This window comes from Poecilia formosa, unplaced genomic scaffold, assembly GCF_000485575.1.
Source record: "Poecilia formosa unplaced genomic scaffold, Poecilia_formosa-5.1.2 Scaffold269, whole genome shotgun sequence".
NCBI classification, from domain to species: domain Eukaryota; kingdom Metazoa; phylum Chordata; class Actinopteri; order Cyprinodontiformes; family Poeciliidae; genus Poecilia; species Poecilia formosa.
The window spans coordinates 809,595-826,296 of NW_006800208.1; the positions used below are offsets into that span (position 1 = coordinate 809,595).

General features: G+C 38.3%; 1 protein-coding gene across 5 annotated transcripts in view; it reads right to left on the minus strand.

The window, feature by feature from the left end:
• The window catches only part of clip1b (CAP-GLY domain containing linker protein 1b), a 32,304-nt gene that overhangs the window by 7,373 nt on the left and 8,229 nt on the right, over positions 1–16,702 (minus strand). For 4 of the 5 annotated variants that reach the window (XM_007570850.2, XM_007570848.2, XM_007570849.2 and 1 more), the window contains exons 8-15: positions 16,479–16,582; positions 15,865–15,925; positions 15,123–15,227; positions 13,267–13,524; positions 11,763–11,820; positions 11,578–11,660; positions 8,367–8,441; positions 2,503–2,609 (exon numbers count right to left, since the gene is read on the minus strand). In XM_007570850.2, coding sequence (XP_007570912.1) covers positions 2,503–2,609; positions 8,367–8,441; positions 11,578–11,660; positions 11,763–11,820; positions 13,267–13,524; positions 15,123–15,227; positions 15,865–15,925; positions 16,479–16,582 — 851 coding nt within the window. The remainder of the gene's footprint in view (positions 1–2,502; positions 2,610–8,366; positions 8,442–11,577; positions 11,661–11,762; positions 11,821–13,266; positions 13,525–15,122; positions 15,228–15,864; positions 15,926–16,478; positions 16,583–16,702) is intronic. The other variant, XM_007570852.2, reaches the window with a different exon arrangement.

The window sequence follows — 16,702 nt, forward strand, 5'->3', positions numbered from 1 at the left end:
TCTCTCTCTCTCTCTCTCTCTCACTCACACACACACACACACACACACACACACACACACACACACCTACACACACACACCCACATGCACGCACACACACGTGGGGCACATGACGGATTCACACGAGCAGAAAAATCTAAAAATAAACCTCTGCGTCAGGCTGGAGATCAACATAAACATGAAGCAGAGTAAAAATAAACGCAATCCAAGGACACTTCATAAGTGCTGTCAAATGATGACTTTTAAGGTTTTCTCTTATTTATCCACAGTTGGATAAATAAGGTTATGATTTAGTTTAGTTTATAAAATGTAATTGTGTGAACGGATACTTTTAGCAGATAACAGGAAGGCTGAATGGTTCTGGGGAAAACGAATACAGAATAATTCTTATATTTTAGCCCATAAACAGATCATAGAGGAGAAAAACTCGATGCTGACAGCATAAAATAAAACAGAATTCAGCTAAAATTCAGATTGTTGAATTTCCAAATGAGAGGACAACAAGACCTAAACATTACAGGTGATGTCGATAAGATAAAACCTTTTTAAAATATAAAAATAATAATAATAATGAAGCTTTTTATTAGTGATTTTAGTGAACATTTTTTACTTTCTTCCACTCTGGTTGAAGCTAGGCCTGTCACGAAAACTAATTTTGCTGAGCGATTAATTGTCTAAAAAATTATTGCGATAAACGATAATATTGTTTCAAGACCTTTTAACACTGATTTAATGGAAATGACTAATAATGCATGTGATTTCCTGCCATAGATAGATGCACTTTATTTTCAAAAGAACACATAACACTGGAACTGATAAACTAAATAAATAAAACAACCAAAAACAAAAATAAAATGGATTCTCAGTCTCCATTAACAAAAAATGTACTTGAATGAAAACTAAACAACATAAAACCAAAGTGGAAATAAATACTGTATTCAACCAAAAGAGTGCAGATATGAAGTCTGTGTACTAGATTGCCCTTCAGTAATCACGAGATTTAAACAGAGAAGATGGGCACATCCAACTACCTGATGCAGTAGTTCACACTACACGATTTTTTGCCCCTATTTTCCCTTTATGACAATCTTAGAAAGTTGGCCGATCTAAGATCGTCGCTGGTGATTTCGTAACAGATCATCCTGCAGTGTGTGGTGGGTTACAGTGGATCGTCGTGGACGCTCCGATCTAAATCAGGGGTTTTCCCCGACTGGAAGCGTCAATGCAGCCCGTTGAATGTGACAGGTAGCCAATCAGAAAGCGCGGATTCACCTCCGTGCTTTCTGAGGGGAAATTATGAAGGGAATCCCAAACAGCTGACACGGCGCAACATGAAGTCCAGCGGACTTTGGAGATGATATGAGGAAACAACATTAATATTTATTCAACATTTCGTGCAAAGAATATAGAAATGACAAGGAGAGGAACTGGAACCAAATTGCTACCGTAGTTGATAAACCCGGTAAGTTTTCAGCTGTTCTTCGTTAACGTGACATAAATAGGTTATAATGATTTTCAGTCAGTCAGAACTTTACATGCATCACAGGTAGATTCTAGTAAAGCATTGATTAATGCCTGATTTTGAAATTAGTTAACTGGACTTGTAGCCATTATTTTGTGCCCATGTGGCTGGACACCACAGGGCACGACAAACCCGATCGAACCGTTATACCTAGGATTTCTGTCAGGTTTTGAAAATGGGCCGACAGTCCGCCAACAACTCGTGTAGTGTGCGCTGGACATTACACTAAGGAAGAGCACGGGAGTTGAGCCTTTTTCCTTCAGTGTCATCAACAGAAAGAAAAAAAGACAGGAAGAGACGATAAAGCCAATAATTAAAATGAAGTCGATAGGTTTAATTTATCGTGCGATTAATTGATTTATTGTTTATCGCGACAGGCCTAGTTGAAGCGTCTGTTTTTAAACAGAAGTACATAATCAAAATGCATTTTTGACCAACTTTAACAGGTCTGGATGACCTAATATAGTCATTGCTACAAAACTTAAGAAATGTAACTTAGACATGAACTAATCGAGACACACACATGTGAAGGGTGCCTGTAATTTCAGTCAGTTTCAGTGACAACACAGACTGGCAGTTAATAAAATTAAATGTAAAGGTAGGAGAGCTACGCTTTATTATACTTCATTGCATTTATAATCACCTAATTGTGTGCTCTAGCTTGTTTTATAGCATATTTTCAAGATGGATAATCTCCCCGGAGACTTACAGCTACAGCTGGTGCTGCTTTATAAAACATTTGGCATTAGTAGAGCTAATAAAGTTTTTTTATTTTCTATTTTTAAGTCCTAAAGTAGTTTGGTTGCATCACATTAGCTGAATTCTTGGCGTAACATCAGTTAGCTTGAAAATCCAGATAGTGTTTTAATCGGCAGTTTAGACCCTGGAGGTAAATTTAACAGCTCCAGCATAATGAACTCGCAGGCAAGGGGTCACCGACACAGAGGCAGGAAAAAACATCAGCTATGCTGGGAACTCACATTTCCTTGCAGAGGATGCCGATCCGCAGGCTCTCGGCGCTGCTGCGCTCCTTCGACAGGCTCAGCTCCTCCTGGTATTTGGAGTTCTGCTGTTTCAAAGTGTCGAGCTGAAGAGGAGACACCAAAGTAGAGGGAGAGAGAATTCGTTAACCTCGGTGCCATCATCCCCGCTGACTTAGATTGCTTTCTATGGTGGGGAGGTGCATGATGCAACCGTTACACTTATGGGACAAAGAAAGTTTCTACGACTGTTAATACCGCTGTGGAAGTAATGGACCGACTCGCCTGCTTAGAGAAAAGAGCAGCAAGTTAGTGAGAAGCAAACACATTTATCCAGTGTTGGCACACTTTATTCACGCACTTTAACAATTTTCAAGGTAAGTTTTCAAACGTTTTCAGCACATTGCTTTGGAGAAAAAACAACACAAATGAGCTAAAGATGAGTTTCAGTTAACTATTTTATCATTTATTACTGTCATCAATAATGTCTTCAATGGGATTTGACATTTAACAGCAGGAACAAGGTAAACTAAAATATATCAAAATTTTGTTTTGAAGTGACAAAAAAAATCCCCCAATTTAAATAATGTTTAACTAATAAAACACGAGCCACCCTGATTTCAGCTATACAGATCGATAAGCCATTGAGTTATTAGAGATAATAAGTATTAATCACACTGAAACAATCCCAAATAACTGTGTTAAGATAACCAGCCTTTGTGATCAAATTAAACATTTAAACACAATATACAAAGAAAGTTACAAAAGAATCTGGGAGAAATCTGGATGTAGTGATGAACCTGAACCTTCAGAGCCACATAAAGATGGTTACAAATACGACCTTCTATCATCTGAAGAACATCTCTGATATTAAAGGACTAATGTCCCAGCAAGAGAAAATCATCCATGTGTTTATCTTTAGTCACACTGATGTAAGTGTCTTCACAGGTCGGCCTAAAAAAAAAAAAGAAGAAGAAAAGATATCAATCCTCCAGCTGCAGTTGATCCAGAACGCTGCTGCTGATGCTCTGACTAAAACCAGGAAGATAGAGAACATCACCCCAGTTATAAAGTCCTAATGTTGCTGAAATGTGCAATATAAATAAACCCATAATGACTTCAAAACTGATATTCAGATGCTCTTCAGACACTCTGACTGAGCTTTAGACATTTTACAATGAAAATTGGTTAGTTGCAGCTGTAACTTCAGCGAAAGGTGATTTTTACAAAGTATAAACAACGAAGGTGAAAACGGTTTTCATTCACATTTTCCGACACATTTGTAATGACTTTATGTTTTATTTTATTTTAATCTTGCAGCATTTTTGTGTTTGCTCACCAGTAAAAGTGAGTTGAAACAGCACGGAAATAAAAATAAAAGCACCAGCAATATCCTCTCTTTTTAAACTTTTTCTTTCTAAAGGAAAACATTCTGCTTCTCAACTGAGGCTCCAAACACATTAGGAGTCACTCCTGACGAGACACGTGCGGCGCAGCATCATCCACAGCGCTACGAGGGCATCAATAATTAATTAAAAGCTTTAAAAATCAATGTTTCAATTGTACAAAAAACAAAACAAAACAAAACAAAAAACACACCAGACCTCTACTGTATGTTGCACTTCATCACATCATTAAGTGTGACATCAACTGTGCAGGGGGAGTTTCATGCTGCTCATTGCTTCGGTGTTTATCTGCATATTCAACCTGACGTCTGCTCAACACGCCGAGCTCCTGAACATAAACGATTACATGCAAACTTAGGGACAAGTATGCAGTAAAAGCAGTCAGAGTTTGTGTTTGAAAATGAGGAGTTTGAAGCAACAACAACTCGTCCTACCTGGTAATGATTTGAGTAGATATTGCTGGAGAAGCCCTGATGCAGAGCAGCAATGTCCATACCCAGGCTGCTGGATTTTTAATTTTTAATTTATTTTTTCCCAGCCAAGTCCACCTGCTAAGCAGTGGCTTGTTTTTTATCACCGGGTCACCTCCGCTCTTGTTCAGCCCGTTTCACGCGCCGGCGAACAGAAGCTGAGCATCAACAAAGCATCGGTTCTCGTCTCCCCGCCGTGTGCGGCTGGAGGAGGGAAACGGAGAGTGTGTGTTGCCTGCTCTGCCTCTCTCTCTCACTCTGGTCGAACAAGCAGATCACTTACATAATGTAAGCCTGCAGAAGCTCCTCCCACTTCTCCGCCTCCTGGCAGCTCACTTTTAGATGCTCTTATCGTTCGTACGTACACACACACACACACACACACACACACACACACACACACACACACACACACACTTCTTCAGAAAGCTTTGCTCACCATTCACAGGGCATTGCAGTACCTAATGTCTGCATTTTCTGTGTACGCCTCTGTTTTCAATAAAGGTGCTTTTGATTCATGACTTTTCAGCATTTTTTCAATCTTTTTGTCTTCCAGAAAAAGTATGATAACAAATATGTAGTTTGATGTCAGGCCACAAACCCAGAGCAGTAGGTAAACATGGGGTTGATGTTGATGCTTCGGTAAGGACATCACAGAAGCTTCATGTTAGCCTGCTCTCGTTTTATAACTGTTTTAACATGAGCAGTTCATTAGCAGGGCGTGGACTGACTGTGCGGCCTCAAACTGGAATTCACCTGCGCTGAACAGATTTGGTTCAGCGCAGCTGGTTGATACAAATGAAGATTTAGGGAAAAGTGAAAATGTTGTCACAATAATTTCAAAGTAAATGAGATCCAATATCTTGTAGACTTTGGTGCGTTCAACTTTATTTTTAACTAAGGGATTGGACTTGGCTAAATACAGCGGAAGAAAGTGTGACCCGAAGCCCTTTGCTATTGCTAAGAGTAGAAAACAGTCTTCCAAAAAAAAAAAAAAAAGCCAGTCGAGCACAAAGAAAGTGGAAACCTTTGTTTTAATTTTCATAACTCTTTCTTTTGGATCTACAATGATTTACAGTGTCTCTTTCCAACAAAAAAATCGTACCAATTTAATTAATTAGTTAAAATATTGCATGCTTTGTTTACTGTTGAGCAAGTCAAATTTATTATTTATAATAATATCATCATGTTTTGTGATATTAGTCATTATTTTTTCAAATAAATTGTATGTTTTTGGTCTGCCAAAACTTTTGACCTGATCATTTTTGCCCTTACATAAGAAAATTGCATAAACGGTGGTGGTGGTATCATGCTGTGGGACTGGTTTTGTTGCAACTTCTACTGGTCCAGTAAACTTAACGGGTGAAAAAAAATAAAAAGTTCAAGACTACCTCCACTTTCTTCCACTTCACCTCAGATCTACAGCTAACTGGTTGAAACTCTGAACCAATTGAGTTTTCCTACAGGATCCCAAACACATCACAGCTTATTTTAGAATTGACAAAACAGGAACAGTAGAAACCTGGAGCCTGATAGGAACTAAAAACACAGCTAAACTGACACTTCCTTCAAAAATAAACCAGCTTATCGGTTTAGGGGAAACGTTATTCATCAGATGGATCCTTCTCAGTCCAACATGACGGGTCAACCTCAAGTCAGCTGCCATTAACTACAGCAGTGTTCTGCCCAGCACCACAACCCACACACACACGCACACACACATAGTGCCGCTCACAGTGACATGTGCAGGATTACATCACAGCCTCATCAGGGCAGAGCAGAGCGAAGAGGCAGATGTAGAAGCATCCCTGCTGAATAATTGCTTGACAACATGCGCTTTTAGCTTCCCTCCATAACTTCAAAGTTTCTGCTCTCCCCTGCAGCACAATCAAAACACTTCCATTTTAATCTTCTGCTTTGCCTCTCTGATTCCTCTATGGATGGAAAAAAAAACACAGTCTTGCTCTATCTTGTTATTCAATTTCCTGATCTACAACCTCAACAGATTTGTAGATCTGTCTACGTTGTTTCCAATTTTTTTTGTCTCATTTAAATGTTTCAGATTGTTAAATAAAATGAAATATCACACAAAATCCCTAAAATGGCAGCTTTATTCTTTGGTTCACTGCATACAAGCATTTAGAGAAAATAAATTAAAAAAACCTCCTCTAAATAATAAGTGACCGTCCCAGCCTGGGTGGCAACAACTACCATCAACTACCAAACAGTCTTTCAATTCGCTGTGGCAAATTTTGGACCACAGAATTAATCAGCCACACTGGATTTTCTGTCACATATCATTAACTTATAAAACATTAATTTATAAACCTCTGGCAACAAAAGTAAATACACACCCATGTGAAAATGTTCCAATTGTGTCTAAAACATACATTAAGTATGTATGTCTGAGATGCAGCAGATCTGTTGCATCAACCTTGCAGACCACTCCAGTCTTTCTGTTCTGGTTCTGCTCTGCATCCAGAACCAGAACCAAACACAGAGAAGCAGCATTCAGCTTCTATGCACCACGAATCTGGAAGAAACTTCCAGAAAGCTGCAAAAACACAGAGTTCCTTTAAATCAGGGATAAGACCCACATTTGGAGCTGCCTTTAATTAATAATATGTGGATGCACATTAAAATATCAACATTGTGAAGATGTTGATGGTGGCATTTGACAAAATGTAAACTTTTGCTGTTTCATAATTAGTTATTGTATTATGTTTTTATGGTGTAAAGCACTTTGAACCACCTTGCTGCTGAAATGAGCTACACAAATGAACTTGACTTAAAATCAAAATCATCACTAAAATGTGTAATATTAACATAATAAAGAACAACTCCAACTCTCATATTTGGTTATTAGGGTCAAATATTAAAAGATATTCTGCACATCAATATATTTGGTAAGTGGGAAAAGTCTTATTTCAAATAGTCTAGAAATTAAACATATAAAGCGAGTTGTTATGATTGGCTTAGTAAAGAGTGAATATGAATGCCCAGTAAGAAGGAAGCAAGAGGGCGCCAGAGAGCTGCAGACAGACTGAGCAGCAGCACTCAGTTTAAAAAAAAAGATGGTGATGAAAGAGGATGATAAAAATATAAAGTCAGAGATAGCAGAGGGAGTCAGGAGAGGCTGCAGGGTTTCATTCATGGTTAATTAAATGCGAAGGCAGCGGCTGATTTTCCCCCAACAAGAGCAGCTTGTGTAGCGATCCAGTCAGCGTGAATGTACAACAGAAACCCTGCAGGCTGCAGATGCTGAGCTCATGCAAGTACATGTGCAAAACCTTTCAGAGTGCCGTGGAACACACTATGTGAAACACATGCAGACAAGCGGAAAAGGTCTCTTGAAAAATGTTGCAGAGTTGCAATGAAAAAAAAAAACTCAGCAGGGGAAGAATGATGAGGATTTAAAGTGAGCTGTGATTGGCTGAGCTGCTTTAAAGCCATGCAAAATTTCAAAGCGCACCTAGAGCCAACTTCGCTTTAGCTAAAGTTATGATAAAGGCTATCATTAGCACTGTGTCCAATAGTAACATATTCTACTCAACATGCAAAAAGCATTAAACACAAAAAAGATGAGCTAAAATCCTCAGTTTTGATAAAATGCTAAATTTAGCATAAAGGCTATCATTAGCATGGTGACCAACAGTAACATGCTTTATTCAGCATGCAAAAAGCATTAAAAACGCAACCAAAATTAGCTAAAATGCTAATGTTAGCATAAACGTAAGTTTTAATCGATAATAGTAGGAAGTTAGCTCACAATGACTTACTCCATGTTTTATTTTTAAAAAAGTATTTACCCATCACCTGCAAAAATCAGATCTTGAAAAGTTGTTCTTGATGAAGAACAGGGATTGTTTTCTCCTGTCAGTTAGTGTGATGCACCATCATTGAGAAGCACATGGATGTGAATGGAAATGAGGAGGAATAAAGCCAATAAAGTCCTGCCTGCAGGATTTCTCCATCAGCCTCTCCTTACCTGTGACTCCAGAGCTTTCTTCTCTATAGTCATCTGCACTAAGGACACGTTCATTCTGTCCAGCTTCTCCGTTGCCTGCAACACACAATGAGGAAACTTTAAAGAATTCACACCCGACTACAACTACAATGTTCAATGTATTCTATTGAGACTTTGTGCAATAATCAGCCAATAAATAGTGGAAAATTGTGAAGGAGAATAATAATTATACGACGGAGCTTGAATTTGTTTCCAGAACTTCAAAGAACCACTTTTTTTTCTGCACCCACAGAACTACACATCTAGAGACTGAAAGTTCTCCCCATTGTTCTTTGCAAAATTTCTCAATCTCATGCAAATTCAATGGAAAGCATAAGTATATATATACATATTTAAAGTATTTTAAAGAAGCATGCGTCATTTTCCTTCTACTGCCTAATTCTAATTATTTTATGTTGATCCAAACCATAAAAATCCCAACAAAACATAATGCAATGTGTGGTTGTAGTGTGACGTAGAAAAACGTAAGGCACTATAAATACTGTGAAACATACAGGAGGATAAAATCTTCCATTAAAAGTGATTGATATGTGTTCAAAACATTTTTTTACCCAGACTGTATTTTTTTATAACAATCCAAAGAGAAGTTTTCATCTACCTGCACACATGTCTGCACTTATATAACTGTTTTTTTTTTCTTTACTTTAAAAAAAAAAAAAAAACTTAAGTGGACATAGAAAACAATTAGATGATAATATTGATGAAACCATAGTTAGATAATGTGTTATGCAACAAAAAAAGTAAGAAAAAAAGCCACTCGGTTCTTAAATCATCACTCAGCAGAGTATATGTGTGTTTTTAATACACACTGAAAAAACTATAACGTGCTCATGTAAATATGTATAAAAGTGCTTATTTGCACAGCAAACAGACACGTCCCTACATTTGTATCCTTGTGAAGACAACAGTACTTCTTCTTGGGCTTTACAGTAAACTCATATGTGGCAGCCGTCATAAAAAGTACATAAAATATTGTAAAGAACCTGCACAACACAGACAAATAAACAAAGCAGAATTTGAATATGGAAGCTGAATTCGATTCCTCATATGTAAATCCTCGTTCTCCTCTTTGGGTTTTGGTCCTCACCAATATCAATATCTGACTTTTAAAAACTCTTTCCCACTTCCACCTGTGGTTGTTCTCACATGTATGTGCTGACCTGTAGAAACAAAGTCATGTAGACTCTAGAAAGATATTTCTGCAGCTTGCATCAAGAGTTGAACTGGGATTTTGCTTCAGGAAAAAAAAATATAAGTTCTGTAAAACAAGCTACAAAACTTAAAGCCTCGGTCTTGTTCCGATTAAGGGACAGAGCAGACATTATTTCACTTCATCATCCAATTGGAATGAGTTTCATAAAGCGAAAGCCGGAGCATAAAAGCTCTGGCTTTAGGGAACAAGAACGCCTCGCTCTTTAATGCAACATTTTCTATGTAGAAATCGTAAAAGCAGAAACTTCACGTCTGCATGGCAACGGCAGCTCAGTGCCTCCACTTTCAGCTTGAACTGCTTTTGTTTATCGACTCTCTCTCTCTGCACCTGCAGCAAGAATGTCTGCCATCTGCAGAAAGCCATGATAAAAGTCAAGATATAAATAGTAAATGAGCCAAACAAGAGTGCTCTGATAGTTTAGAGTTTATGGTGACCGAAATGCTCGCTACAGCTGATCTGAGTCTCTGTGCAGAAACGTTCGAGGCAAACGCAAATTCTCTCTTCTTCATTCTGGTTTTAGATGTCGTGGAATACAGAACAAGTTTTGCTTTTAGGACCTTTACGCCAATTGTTTTCATCTGACCTTTTGACCTGAAATCAGCATAAAAAGATGTCAAGTGATTGGATGATTAGGTTCCTTCTGTCACATGTTGGTATACTGCTCTGACTGTGACGTGACGCAAACTGAACTGAATTCAGAGCTGATTCTAAAACATCATTTTCCCACAGTGCCTTTTCATAAACCAGAAACAGACTGCCTTTGCAAACAGGAACAGAAATGAGAGCAATGTGTGCATGTGTGTGTCAGTAATGTTTTAATAACATCATAACAGCCTGGGGTTATCGTTAGCTTTAACATGGTAGCGCTTTAATGCTGCTAAATGCGCATAACTAGAAATTAGTATGAACGTAATATGGCTAAAGGCTACTGGAACATCCAAATGAATTTAGTTCTGCCAATTTATATAAAGTATTATTTTTCCTAGTTAAGTTGTTTTTCTAACATGTTTGGTGAAACTGCCTTTATGAAGGTTTTTTTTGTTCAGACTGGATTTTTACTTCTTGTGCATTTGGATCTGCAAAGGTTCAGCAAATAAAATTTAACTTTCAGCAACAGCACAAACCACATTTGTTATCACCCCTAGTATAAATGTAGCTTTTATTGCATTGACATGATCTCACAATTAACAAATCTAACTTTAAATTAAAACACATATTTATTCAGAGTGAAGTAAAGAAATAAAAATCTGCAAACAATTCCTATAAACCAACTGGAGCATTTCTCAGGTTTATACTCAAACTCTTAAATTGACCAGAGTCTATAGGAAACTTTATTTGTGGTGTATAAAACAGCAAAGGCCCATTTTTCAAATCAGGAATGCATGAGAACTAGGAATGACCAAATTCACTTTTTTCACTTCCGATACCAATACAGATATCTGAGGTTTAGTATCAATCGATACCGATCCGATACAGGAAATCAGTGCTGAAATGACTTAAAATGTTTCTTTCTTTTTTTTTTTTCTTTTTAACATCGACATAAATGTACTGAATTACAAATGTAATTGATAACTCTGCACCAGTAAAGAAACAGAAACTGACAAAAACAATATGTTGACTATCTTGGTCAAACTTGTGAAAATAAACTGGATCAAACCTTCTTTGAAGTGGTTCAAAAAGGGCAATTAGTAATTCTAAATACGTCAAATAAATAATATAATTCTGAACACAAAGCATAGAATTAGACATGGATATGAGAACATGCCATTCAAGTCATGTATTGTCTCTATAAACACCAGAACCAAAAAGGATATTTTTCTCTTAAAGTGGCTCATAAATTAATAGCAAACAAGTCAAACCCAGATAAAATCACTTAAATGTTTTTGTTTCTTTTAAATCCAGGATGTTGAGGAAAAGTAATCAATTTAATTTTTTCATCAAGTTCATGTGCGGTGCTACCTTTGTCAGCTGGGACTTCAGCTCCATCTCTCTGCGCTGGGTTTGGAAGTCCTTCTTTGACTGCTCCACGGTATTCTCCAGCTCTGTCAAGGAACAAAATCCGCCGTCAGTCAAATGAGACAAAGAAGAAAATCAACAATTAATCGCATACTACAACCAGCAAACAATACAAGTGGTATTGTTACCTTTCATGGTCTTTGCTATGGCCCTGTTCTCCTCCTCAGCAATCTCCAGCTTGCATCTCTGAAACGCATAACCATCAGCAGTGATTACATGCTAATCACTTACACAGCAGCATTCCTGTACCTTGAGCTAACTGGGGGGAAATAATGACAAAAACAAGCAAGATTGTGGATAAAATACCTCTGTTAATGAGGCTACTTTCACAATGCCCACAAGCAAAACACCTTATAGTAATAAACGTAGGTGTGGGCAAAGACTCAATTTTTCGGCATAAAACAAAAAGGCAGTTCATTAACGTTTCCTTGCTAACTAATCAAAGCAGAAAAACTAGAGTCGTACTAAGTTTGTGGATCAGTTCTTATTTACTTTAAACATATGTTCAACATGTTCTGGCTTCTAATAGATTAAAATGTCAAATTAAATGTTAAAGCTGACTGGAAGGTGCGCAGATGACTACAAAAGAGGGCTGCATATTTTTAGGAAGCATCGAGAAGTCCAGTCCAACATTAAAGAGTCTCAGAGCAGACACCAAACTTTTTTTTTTTTTTTTTTACTTTGCAAACTGTTTGTGTTTTTCTTCCACGGCTCAGTGGGGAGCACGTCTCATAATTGCTTGGTATGGAAACTGTTCAGCAGCAGCTGTCGAGGGAATCCAGAGAACCATCCACACGGAAAGTCCAGTAAGACAAAAGGATTACTGAGAAATGGAGACCACAGCATTGTTGAGCACTCCCATCTCCCCAATGTAATCCAAATATTGGGATAAGAGAAACTCAGAGGATTCAGTAACATCAAATAGGTTTAAAGGGGCAGTGTTCTGTGTTTTCCAGGTACATAGTTCCATTTTATAGCACAATCAAGTAACTATGTTACCTTCAGTTGTTACAATAATTCTGTATATCAAATATAACTTAAAATGAATTTTACTTTGTAATGTAACACCTTGAAATTGGGTCTCTGTCTCTTTAAAAAACTCCTGCTCTTTCTGAAACTCCGCCTTCAGGAAGTCATCACAACATCATTCCTCTATTAACCCTTTAACAACATTTTTACCAGTGTTGTACTGAGAAGCAGCTCCTACAATGAGATCAGCTGATGTGCAGTCCCACCAGGTGTTTGCTAATTGCTACTGGCTAGTCTGAAGGAGCTGAGTGGAGGAGTCATGAAGGAGGGGCACTCTGTGAGGCAGAACCTTGGAGGCGGGGCTAGGTCCACCCAGGCTTTTTGCACATCTGAATGGTTGCTATGGGAGATTAAAGGATTTCTCAAACATGCATGAAAGAATCAAGGCAAGACTCCAGGTATGTTTTCGATGAGGAAATTACATCATAACATGATGTAAAGCTTAAAAAATTCTAATTTGCACATCAACATGGACAAGTCTGAGTTACATCTGGGAGAGGCTGCTGTAAACTCTCCTTTTCATGAAAAATAATCACACCAGTTTCCAACAATCATCAACATCTCCAGAGGTTCTTCACTACTTCTTCCTCTTCTTCTTCTTACCAGACTGGACAGCTGCTGCTGTAAAGACGTCCTGTCTTGCAGTGCAGACTGAAGCTCCTTCTGTTTGCACTCCAGGTCGACGCTCAGCTCACTGATCTGCTTCTCCTGGCACTTAACCTGGGTGTTAAGACTGCCAACCTGCTGCTGCGACAGAGACACAGCGTCCTCCTTCTGCTGGGACGCCCGCAGTCTGAGCTTGAAGTCCGCCACCTCCCTCTCCAGCTCCATGATCCTGGAGCGCTCAGACACCGTGGCAACCTGGGTGGAGGTCGCACAGGATGCACCACTGAAGAGATTAAAAGCACTACTGCCTCTTGACTCATATACGTCTAAATGCTCGAGTCTTTTTGGGTTTTGCCGTTTTGTTTTTCAATGAATTCAAAGATTTCGGTGTATCGGAACAGTCCTCATTAAACCACGAGGTTAAAAGCAGGAGGCGATTAAAAACGTTCCCGTCTAAAAGACTGAAAATCGGATCATACCTTCATTGAAGCTGCAGTATGTAACTTTCATTAAAAAATATATTTTTGCATATTGGTTTAAACTGTCACTATACGGTGACAGTACGGCATGAGATTGGTGAAAAAATTTAGCTCCTCTGATTTTAATGTGAAATAGAAATTTCTGAAGTTTTAAATATATACAAGATGAACAGTACCAAAGAAAACTTGACAAATACAAATCTCAGTTACTTTTTTTCCAGAATTAAATACCACCTTGATCAGAGAACCAATCAGTAAGTAGCAACAGGTCAAAGATTTCAAAGCATAAAAGATGTCGTCTACATTTGTCTTAAAGCCACCAAGTCCCACATAATTGTTTTGGAGATCTCCAGTGACCATTACAGCGTCATTGGAAAAACTTGATCTGACCAGTAGCCAGATAGATACAAACTTCCATCAGGCATTTGCTAATTGCCGCTGGCTAGTCTGAAGGAGCTGAGTGGGAAAGTTTGGAAACTGCAGCTCTGAGGAGGAGCTGTGTCCATCCAGGTGTTTTACACAGCTGAATGGTTGCCACGGGAGATTAAAGGATTTCTCAAACATGCATGAAAGAATTAGAGCAACACTCCAGATATGTCTTTGATGAGGGAATAACATCATAGCATCATATAACACTCAAAAAAGTCGATTTTACATAATACTGTCCCTTTAAAGTTTCTGAATTGCAGGTTAGAAAAATATTCTTTTTTTTCTATTTCTTTCTTTTTCATGGTCATATATGATTTTATTATTTATTTAATTTTGCATTGTTACATCAAAGCAATTTCCTGGCCTGTGAACTTGTTTACTGGAAATAGCAATAAAGTGATTCTGATTCCTATTTTATCTTCTTTTATTATAGTCCCTAAAATGAATTCAGAATCCGTCAAAATTATTATCAGCAGATCAAAGTTTCTCCGAAAGCTGGAGATCAGAAATCAGATAAAATTCTCGCCCGTACATCTCTCCGTATACACTCTGGAGCTTTCTTGTGAATTTAGTTCAAACGCAGACAATTATTTAACAGAAAATGGAGATAATTAATCATTTGTGGAGGACTTAAGTTCTTATGTGGGATTTGCTGGCAAGAAGAAAATGCCACCAGCCGTATTTCTTGGCTGATCTTGCGCAGGTCATCTCCAAACAATATCAGTTCAGACTCATGCACGCATGCATATTGTTCAGATAAACCTGGGTTATAGAGAGAAGCTACATGCAGATGAGTTGTTAATGTTTCTCTGCAACAGCAGTGGACAAAATCCACAGGGCCTCGACGCTGCAGCTCTCCTAGCATACGCTGTGTATCATTAATAAACCTGGTGGGGAAAGGGCCGTGACTCAGCCCTGGTGCGGGACTGCGGGTGCCAGTATTACCCTAGTGTCCTCTAAATCCCTCTGGAGTTTTTCAGCTTTGGTCTTTTCAAAGAGCAGGCTCTGCTCAAGCTCCTTTATGTGGGCATGCTCCAGCCTGGTCTGCGTCTGTTAGTAAGAGAGAGCAGGAAGAGAAGGAGAACAAACACCAATGCAGCGCTGACATGCCAGCTTTGTGCGACACAGAGAAAAGTACGCTTTCAGAACAAAGAGCAGAAAGTGAAAAAGAAGATTCTCTTGCAGCATTTTAAGGTTTTATGTTCTTGATTAGAGTCACTTATCTGCTCAATTTTATTCATTCAGCATAGGAACCCAACTCAGTTAGGCACTAATTTATCTCTAGTGTTAAAACAAAAAGAACACAAACAGCACAAGCACAGCTGGGGATGAAGGCAAACAGGAGTGGTGAAGGTAAAAACTTCTATGAACAGGCATGAGGATGAACAGATGGCAGAAGGACAACAACATCAGTGAAAGATGGCAGAGACATCTGAGAAGACGAGTAACCCAACTCCAGGATGAATAAATAAAGAGGATGGTGAGTCTGAACAGGACAGAAAGTGTAGGATTCAAAGAGTGTAGGAAAAGGAGAAAAACTCAAGCCTAACCCTTTTTTTTTAAGGAAAGTGAAACCTCAAGTGGAGATCCGTTAAAATAATGTTTAAAGCAGAGCTAAATGACACGGGCTTCTTAAAAGCTCTGACATATTGTCCCACTCTGCCATGTGAAGAAGTATATCGTATACCTCAAGGTCTCCTTTGGTGATGCATGCCTCCTCTACACGAAACTGCAGGTCCTCCACTTTCCTGTTACAAATTACAACATTGTAAAAAAAAAAAAAAAAGAAAACATCAGGCAATCTGAATTATTAGTTTAACAACCTTAAACTGAAACATAATTGCTATCTAAGATGTGTTTTAAGGAGTGACTAACATTCTCATCATTTTTTCCTTGTTTAATTTACATTATGCTTTTCTTTTGTGCCAATGTTCTCCTCAAACTCAGATTACATCGGAATAGACAATGAGTTGTGACTGAGTTTACTAAATGTGGACTGAATTTTATTTAGGTTTTATATTTTTTTTGTACAGTAAAACGTCCAGGGATGACATTTCTCATTAAGTTGTATGTATTACATAAACTAAAATGTGACTGAACTCTAAATCCAATCACTGACTAACTGCAGCACAGTTATCAAGCTAAAGAGTTAAAACATTTTAATCACAGGATAACAAACACTGAGAAAATACCTTTTGCTTTGAAGTGTTTGGCAAACTGAATACTTGTTGCTGCTGCCTCTGTGGATTTAACATCGCACATAAACAGATATAATAAAGTGACGAAGAAGGAAGGACCCACCTCTTCTCCTCCTCTAGTTGGTTGAGTAGCTCCACCTTGTCTCGATCAGCGGCCTCCACCATAGAACGCAACTGATCCAGCTTGGCCTCCATCTCCAGTGCGTACTGTAAAATACACAATAAGCTGGAAGAATCCCAGATATTGAACAGAGCACACCGAGAGACCACAGACAGCACACTCCTTGAGGAGAACTGGCATTCCTCAAGGTCATGTACTCAGCCCAT